The 9,813-nt window shown below is 38.0% G+C and overlaps 1 protein-coding gene across 1 annotated transcript in view; it reads right to left on the bottom strand.

Annotated features, from left to right (window-relative positions):
- Positions 1 to 264: 264 nt before the first annotated feature.
- Positions 265 to 9,813, bottom strand: part of XRCC4 (X-ray repair cross complementing 4) — a 316,241-nt gene continuing 306,692 nt past the window's right edge. The window contains exon 8 of the mRNA XM_067731169.1: positions 265 to 588. Coding sequence (XP_067587270.1) covers positions 561 to 588 — 28 coding nt within the window. The 3' untranslated portion in view covers positions 265 to 560. The remainder of the gene's footprint in view (positions 589 to 9,813) is intronic.

Below are 9,813 nucleotides of genomic sequence, written 5' to 3'. Positions count from 1 at the left end.
GCCTACTCTTCCTTGTGGTGCATGGGCTCCTCATTGCAGTGGCTTCTCTTGTTGGGGAGCATGGGCTCTAGGCACGCGGGCTTCAGTAGTTGTGGCTCACGGGCTCTAGAGCGCAGGCTCAGTAGTTGTGACACACAGGCTTAGTTGCTCCGTGGCATCTTCCCAGGCCAGGGATCGAACCCGTGTCCCCTGCATTGGCAGGCAGATTCTTAACCACTGCGCCACCAGGGAAGCCCAAAGTACACTCTTGATTATAAACACACACACACACACACATGCACACACGCACACACACACACACACACAGAGAATACATTTACTGTCCATGCATCACACTTCATAATAAAGACATTAATTGATCTTGTAGGTTTCATGTCTGCAAAACAGAAGGTGGCTGGGGTTGATTAATGGAAGCCTTCACTATGCTTTATTTAATTGTGCTATGGTAAAGGAGTCTGTATCTCCAAGCGAACAGACAATTTATGCTTCATTAAATTCTCCTCTCGTCTTTGCACTTCAGGTACTTCGATTAGATGGCAGCTCTACTTTGAATGGCTCATTCAAGCATGACAAGATGCCAGTGAATATCTGGAGAAGCAATAGAATTAAAAGCACCCTTTACATCTGGAAGACACTACCTCTCACTTCTTATAACACTCAGTTGAACCCAGTAGTTCATAAATATTCATGAGTCTGAAAAAAAGTTCCTTAGATAAATGAACAAACACCACAGAATTTCTTGATGGGAGGCTCAACTAATGCTTCAAAATTAGAAAGTTATTTTTACAGAAGTGAAATGTTTGCCTCATCTGGCACATTTGAGAACAAGGTGGCTTAGAAATCTATTTATTTTTAATTACAGTATGCATAGAATATTAACCCTTCAGTGATTAAGTATGATTCACTAACTTATAAAGCCTCCAATATGTAAAGTCTGAAGGCTTTCTATTTTCTGAAATTGAATGATACATTGTATATTTGAATATTTTCTTTGAAATAAGTTTAATTTCAGTCCAAATATGAGCTATGTTTTAACTTTCATATATTGACTTGAATTTATAACAATAAGAAAGGTTTAAATATGTGGGGATAAAATTTTATATAAGTTCCTTTATCATCTTCATAGAGAACCGGATAGCCTGTAATTTTATCAGTGAAAAACTGAGAATCTTAATCTTGTTTCTCTTTGAAGACAAATAATAAAAGTATTACTGGTTCCTTTCAAAGTAAAAGCTTACAATATATTTAAGTTGTTTATATTCATGAGCCAACAAAGTCATGTAAAATGATTCTTCCAACTCTTTTCATTTCAGCAGACATAATCTTTAACCAAAATGTAGCCTTTATAACTGGATGTTCGTGCTCCTTTAAAAAAAAAAAGTTGCCATCTTCTCTGGGATTTCTGCATCACTTTCCATAGTGTCTGATAAAATGCCTTCCTTACTTTATTCTCCAACTTGCTGACATCCAAATGCCTTGGAAATAGAGCTAGGAGCTATTGCACTCTCTTTGCATTTATATTTTCTCTTTCCTGATGGAAACCAGGGGCTTTTAAAAGCAGCTTAATCACATTTCTCAGAGGTACAGGTTAATTCCAGAAGAAATTCAATGGAAATATAGAGACTTTCAGAGAAAAAAACAGAAAAAGCCAGAGACCAACTGAGATGGATATCAGTGATGTTCACGAGTTGAGCCCTACATGATGGATTTAATTATTCAGCAGCAACCTTACAATTTCACTGTCTTCCCTCTATGGCTGGGCAAATATTTTTTACGAAAATTGCCTTTTTAGTTTATTTACTATCTTCATGCCAAGAAGTCCTTTGAACTACTGCTGGTATTTGTCTCACCAAGACTCATCTCTTTCACTGGAGCCATGGCTCTCCCCCTTCCTGCCCCCACGCATACTTTCCTTAAACAAACATCCTTTAAAAAAAAAAATAAGCAAAGAAAATCTCTGCTCTCCATTTTTGTTTGACTTCCCACATATTGCTGTTAACTGTTCCCCAAACACAGATGGAAGACCTGTTTGGACTCTTCCACTGATGGCTTTTTCCAAGATCTCCCCATTTTAAATATTATGATTTATTCTCCTGAAAAGAAATTGTCCCTTTCAGCAGTTTTCCCCCTCACCAGGAATTGGTTATTTGTAACTTGCCATTTTGGAAGTAATAGCTCTCTGGGGACAAAGTGTATAAGGATGGAATGGCCAAGTGTATGGTTAAGAAACCTCACAATTGATGTTTCTCTCATTTGGCATCTCCTGAGTAAAGAGAAAGGGCTGAAGATGGAAGGAGACAAACCCACCAATAATCTCTGGTTGAAGGAAGGACACATACATGAAGAGGAAAAAAATGATTCCTTCACTTCTTTATCACCCCAAATTTTCTTGCTTTGCCACTGAGCCAGGAAGGGTGTGGCCACTGTGCTCTCAGGTGTGGGATTATTTCAGAGCACAGTTTGACCTTGTGCATGCAGGCATGTAGTAAGGACACTGTCAATTCACAATGACTCTTGGAAACCAAGATTGTTCTTCGCTGTGTGTGTGGGGAGGGCGGGGGTTGGGGGTAGGCAGACTTCTCTTTGTCACACAGAGCAAATACTTCCAACATGAGACCATATAAAAATCTATCTAGCATGATTTCAAAATGATATAAGGTTTTACTTAGAAAAGAAGAAGTTTAATGTACAGGAAGAAGTACTCAAGAGATTATCGGGAACCTGAAAATTGATAAGAGTCTTGCACTTTGGATCTGTCACTATTAACCTCACCTGTCTTTATAAAATAAAAAGTTTCCTTAGAATCAGCTGTAGGTTTCCTTCTAATGTTAATATGTCAACAGATAGATACATAGGTCTACCTATATAAAGAGATAATTATTATATGTTGAGATATATATATGGAATTATACATAGGATAAGAATTATATATAATAGAGATTTCTATATATATAATAGAGATAGCTACACACATACATATATGTATGTATATATATATATATATATATAGAGAGAGAGAGAGAGAGAGAGAGAGAGAGAGAGAGATGATCAATAAATCAAGTTTCACAGGATATAGTTTCTTGAATTAGCTTTCTACACACATATGTGTGTGTGCGAGTATGTGTACCCTGTATTAGTGCGATTGTTCACCAAATATTTTTAGATTTCCTTCTTGTACACACAAGGTAGGACAGCATTTCCCTGTCTCTTTGAAGTGAGATGACACCATGTGACTTGCTTGGCTGGTGAAATGTAAGCAGAAGTGGTATGTTTCACGCCCAGGTGGAAGTTTTGAGAGCCAGTGTTCATCTCATCATATTCCCTTCCAGCGGCTGTGGCAGCCGTAGAAGCATATAATGACACAAGGTCTCTGTCAGTCCGGCTTCCTGAGTGATCTGGAAGCAGAGACTCCCAGCAGCCTGTGTTGGACATGCAGTGTCAGCAAGAAATACATTTTTGCCTGACAAAACCACTGAGATATAAGTATTGTTTGTTACCACAGCATAACTTAGTCCAGAGGTTGGCATACTTTTTTGGTAAAAGGCCAGATAGCAAATATTCCACTTTTTATTTTTCTTAACAAGCCTTAAAACAATTCTTAGTTCCAGACTACACAAAAATAAGCTGCAAACCAGATTTGGCCCTAGTTTTCCGATGCCCTTACCTAGCCTATGTTAAGTGTAAAAGGCATTTACTTCTCTCTGCATCAGTTTCTTCAACTGTAAAATAGAATACAACTGTCCTAATTATCCGCTCAGAGTTTCCTTAAGAGTAAAAAGAAGAAATGGAGAGGGGTTTATTTAGAAAAAAGTAGTATTTACACTATACAAAATGCTATTATTTCAATGAAAAGATTCAAAGTAAAACTTCCAAACAAAAATAGTTAAAAAGAAATGTTTTCTCCATTGTATCCTCTTCATTTTCATGTAGTTAACCTATTTCAAATGGAGCCCTTTTGTACGGTGTGTTTTACACTTCCCCACGTGTGTTTTACAGAGCACTGGTCTGCTAAGATGCTACACACAGACACACACACACACACATACACACACACACACACACACACACACGCACATAGGTTCTTCGGATAAATAAATGTAGGCAATCCTACATCCTGTATCCATGGAATACTTATTATCCATAGAGTATTTACTATCCATGGAATACATATTACCTATCAATATCCAATGGAATTTCTATTCAGCCCAGCACACTCTGGGCAGCCTTACAATGCCTCTTAGTTCGTACTGAGCTCCTTGAAGTTAAGTCAGGGATTCCCCAACCCCCGGGCCATGGACTGGTACTGGTCCATGGCCTGTTGGAATGGGGCTGCGTAGCAGGAGGTGAGCGGCGGCAAGCAAGGGAAGCTTCATCTGCCGCTCCCCATGGCTCCCCATCTCTCCCCATCGCTCGCGTTACTGCCTGGACCATCCCCCCTCCCCCGTCCGTGGAAAAATTGTCTTCCAGGAAACCGGTCTCTGGTTCCAAAAAGGTTAGGGACCGCTGAGTTAAATCATTGCTAGTATGACTGGTCAAAGTCTGAACTTATCCTGCTTCCCCAAGTTCTATGTTTCCCCAGCCTTATGGTTGAGATCTAGGTTTACAACATCTCTGGACAATTTGCATGCCACACTTGGGCTTGAACACCAGTTGTTGGCTATGGTAAAAATTAATTTCATGCTAAAGTCCAAAACTGCAACAAATGCAAGTTATCTTGGCTTTAAAAGAAACACTCAAGAGAAAGTGCTGGATGGGAGAGGAAGAGGAAAATTTTTGATTATTTGAGTTTTTATCTTTCCAGACAAATTATTTTATAAGAATCAAGAGAATCTGCAGTAGCACTTTCTGAAGAACTTCAGGCTTTTAAAAGCAGAGCTCTACAGAGATCTTGTCATCTGAGATTGACACTGGGTTGTTTCACTCTCTTGTGTGATAATCATCTTTATTTACTATGTTATTCAAACCTAATTCAGCATGCGGCCCTAGAATGAGTAAGGAATATTTCCCATTTAGAATGGCATTAGAATGTTTTAAGTTAGCAAATCCAAGAAAGGGAGAATTGTGAGACAATAAAGAAATTTAAAGCTAAATTAAATATGCTTCAGATATACCATCTCTCTCTCTATATATATTATATATATATATTCATACATATATATACACATAATTTTATTATGTGACTGCAAAGAAACTTCAGAAATGTGTTAGTTATGCCAGAATAGATATTTCTACTTCAATTTTCATAGAATTATAGAATGTTACACACACGATGATTTTGGTAATTTTCCACAAGATACAACAGGGGAAAAAACGTGTTAGAGTATAAGGTTCATGGTAGTAAGTAGGGGTCTATCCCATGAAAAGAAATTGCCTCCAAATGATACAATGTGGAGTTCTTCATGCATCCCAATCTTTCCTGCACTGAATCAAAGTGCCAGGGTAATGGAAACTGGATTTGAAAGACCTGAACTCAAGTAAGAATTTTCCAACAAGTAATAGTGTGATGGGAGGAAAGTAACATAACCACTCTGAATTCTACTTATTCACCTAAAAAATGCAGATAATGATCTCTCTCTCCCTGAGCCTGTTGCGAAGGTACTTCTAGATAATGTATACGTAAGTGTCTACATTGTTTTATTGGCATGTGTTACATTATGTGCTTAATAAATATAGATATGAATCTGGGTCGGTTCATATGTTTGAACCAAATTATCAATGATGTAAAATGCACAGATCCAACTTCCCCTTTCAAACCAAGACTATCGGGCAGGTGCTAAGGGGTGAAAATGTGTTTCCTAGCTGTGCTTGAGCTGCAAAAATTAACAGAAAGCCAGACTTAAAACAAACTTAAACTGTAATAAAAAATGTATTTTTTCCTTCAAGATGAAGTTCAAGGTAGTGTGGCCTTCAGGGCTGGTGGATTTAGCAACTTAAGAATGTCATCAGCGCTTCCCTGGTGGCGCAGTGGTTGAGAGTCTGCCTGCTGATGCATGGGACACGGGTTCGTGCCCCGGTCCGGGAAGATCCCACATGCCGCGGAGCGGCTGGGCCCGTGAGCCATGGCCGCTGAGCCTGCGCGTCCGGAGCCTGTGCTCCGCAACGGGAGAGGCCACTACAGTAAGAGGCCCGCATACCGCAAAAAAAAAAAAAAAAAGAATGTCATCAAACATCCAGGTTCTTTCTCGTTCTTCTATCTTGTCCACAGTATTAACTTCATCCCACATCTCTTTCTCCAGTGGGAGTAAAGGCAGCTCCTCTCAACTGTAAGTCCCTCCATTGAGTCTGACTGGGCCAACTTAAGTCACTCATTCTTCAGCAAATGACAGCCAGGGGAATGCTGTATTCTGATTGGTTTAAGCACTGGTTCCTCAAGAAATGCTGGCAAGGAAGATGGGATTATTATAATTGGCTTAGTCAAATCAGAACCTGCCTCCAGAATTAGGGTCAGCTCCCAAACCACATGGCTGCTGCATGTAAGAGGGTCAATTACACTATCCCTGTAACCAGCTTTTTCTAAAAAACCTATATCGTTTTTTGATTAGCTTGATACAGTCACCATGCTGCTTTCAAATGCCAATAAACGATTCAATTTTGAGTTAGAAATTTATACTAATGTGATTTTTAACAGTATCTTCTCTTACTTGCTTTATCTAAACTAGTCATGTAAATTAGCCCAGATCATGCAAACAGGAAAGAAATTTAGCTTAGTTTGAGAGAAACCAGGCCATAGAAAAGAAGGAATTTTTCTTCCTAGTTAGGAATTATATACAAGTACTGCATTCCAAGACAGGGCTCTTCATCACCAACTGATGTGCCACAAGTGACATTGATGAGTAAGTTTTGACCACATAACAATTTTAGCCAGATGATATTTTAGGGTAAAAATCTGATATCTGAGTCATGGTTCTTCCACTTTCTGTGTGACCTTCAGCAAGTTACTTTACTCCTCTGGGCTCACTTTCCTGCAATGTAAAATGGAGTCAAAAATAGTACCTACCTCATAGGGTTGCTATGAGGATTAAATGACTTAATATGTGTAAGCGGCTTATGCAGGATGTAGAAGTAGGGAAGAAGTATTTGCTATTATTACCATATTACTATTATTATTATTATTCTAATTTAAGATGGTGAGCTATCTATTAAGGATGTTTTAGTCTAGACAAGAAAAATAAAAGTGGAGATAACTCTTTATATGTATTTTCAAGATTGTTATGAAGAATTTGCTTTTAACCAAACTATACTGCATTTTAGAAAACTATGATAAGATTTGTGGGAAACACAAATCTGGAAAGACATATTTCATGCAGAATGACGGAAACTCAGCACCTCATTTTGTATGCACCATGCGGCTATAAAACTCCCCAGAACATTCTCATGCCAAGTCCCAAAGTGCAGGAAAGAATCTGGTTTGTTTTAAATAGCATTTGAGTACAATTTTAATTGCCAGTTGTTCATGAATTTAGCTTGACTCTGAAAAATACAAAATTATCAAATCTCTTCTTCAACCTATTATGTTATAGAATAATTGTCCTTATGTGATTGATATTTTTGGAATATCCTTTTAATTCCAGTAGTTTTGAAAGCCTGTGAGTGATTTATGTTGTTCACCGATTATATGAATACAAATGTTATTCTAAAACATTTAAAAATAGTACTTAATCCAATTAATGATATAATAATAAAACAACTAGGACACTAACATAGGCTACTTTGTATAGCTTGCTCTAATGTTGCAAATGAGGCCAAAATTATCGATTCTATTTAAGTATGACATGGTCTAGTTTGAAAAGCTCTGTTCTATAATAAGTGCACTTCCAGGCAGCCTCCTGGGACTGCTGGCTTTGGAGGACACAAGAGAGACTAGGCAAGGGTGGGGACGCTAAAGCCTGAATCTATGCAACTGTTAGAAAGTAATTCAGAACTGTTCTTACAGATGATGGGTCAGTGAGTGGCATTATGAGTAATAATAATCATTACAATTGCAGGTTATTGAATACTTACACCTGCTAGACACAGTGATAGATGTTTTACAAAGTGTGTTTAATTTGATTTAATCTTCATAGCAATACAATGAAGGAGGTATTATTATCCCCTTTCCAAAGAAGAAGAACATGAAGCTTGGAGATTTAAAGAAGCTTGCTCATAATCACACAGCTAATAACTGGCAGAGCCATAGCAATACGTGGAAGAAATGCTTTTCTTCAGAGAACGATGTTGGAGGATGGACCTGCAGGGCAACTGCTGGGGCCACTGAGCTTACTAAAGCATTGATGTTGCTTTCCAATATTTTTTTAACTACACTCGATAGTTTTCAGACAACTGCATCAAAAGAAAAATTTTAAATATAGCAAAAATGCAAAAAAATCTCTGATTTTTTCTTTAAGGAGGAAGACTGGATAATGATAATAATAATTGGTATTATTCAGTACTTACTGTGGGTCAAGCACTGTTTAAACACATTTAATCCTCTTAATGACCTCAGGTATGAGATAGATATTATTTTACTCTCATCTTACAGATGAAGTAAATGAGGATAAAAAAGCTAAGTAATTTCCTCTAAGATCACACAACCAACCACCAAAAGGAAAAGCCAGGACTTAAGTAACCTCCATATAAGGACAAAAGCCCATGCTCTTACTGAGATATTACACTGACAAAAATAAACAGCAAAGAAATGCTTACATAATTTGGCGAGTTTGTGATAAAAATTGTACCAACTCTCTATTACTCCATCCAAAATTACCCTCCCTAATTTAGCTCTCAGAATCATTTATCAGTGGTTTCATGGTATTATGCCTATAACGAAAGACTCTGAGAAAATATAAATACTTCCTGGGATACAAACATGCAGGGAATGGAGTATACGAGTTCCTCACACATTTTGAATGGGATGCAGAGTCTCATCTAACTTGTTTTTCATCTAATTGGTGAAAAGTCATAATTGTGTTGATGCTTCCCTAAGGTACAGATGATCTGTATAAAATGCTTACATTTACTTACAGCATGTGTGCACTCAGCCATAAAAACAAAATGGAGAACAAATCAAATTAAATCTCATCATTTGTGCAAATACATGTCTCTTTGGTCGCACCTTCTTAATGAATAGTAGCGGACAAGCAACACAGCTAATAAGTTATTTTAATAGGGTGATGTAATGGCGTGTGAACTGTTACCTCCTGGGAGAGTGAGTGACAGATACCAGTTCTCATTACTGTGTAGATTAGTCTCAGAGAATTCATTAGTGCCCAGTGTGGCAGCTCTGTTGAGTGCCCTTAATTTGGAAAGAGAGACAGGAAGACTCTGTGGCCAAGAAACTAAAGACGGATGATCTGGAATTGAAGGCTTTTAGGGCAAAGGACACTCCTGAGAAGGTGGCAGTTATTCACCTAGTTTTTCAGGCGATTGGTGACAGCTCTCTTCCCTGTAGTCTACATGGCTAAACACGAGGAACAACAGAGGACTGCTGGATTTCCCCTCGCATCTGAGAAGGCAGGTTTAATGCAGAATGTTTCAAAGGTATCATACATTCATATGACTTATCTCCATGATAAATGACTTTTTAAATTTTACAGAATGACAGTGGGCAGAAGTAGCACATAAAAATGCAATTTATCAATAATCCTGATTTTTCCTTTTTAGGTAATGGTTTTAATCCTTTCCACCAAACCAAGCAAGCTTGGCACTGACTGAGTTAAAAATTCTATATGTGCAGTTTCTGCCACATGCTGCTAAAGATATTTCTTCGAACTAGCTTCATAACAAACACAATCTTCTGACTTCTGGGCAATTAAAGGTACCAACATAGCACTGTCA

Source organism: Pseudorca crassidens, chromosome 3, assembly GCF_039906515.1.
Source record: "Pseudorca crassidens isolate mPseCra1 chromosome 3, mPseCra1.hap1, whole genome shotgun sequence".
In the NCBI taxonomy this organism is placed as follows: Eukaryota; Metazoa; Chordata; class Mammalia; order Artiodactyla; family Delphinidae; genus Pseudorca; species Pseudorca crassidens.
The sequence above is the reverse complement of the archived record's forward strand: the minus strand, read 5'-3'. Positions and strand labels throughout refer to the sequence as shown.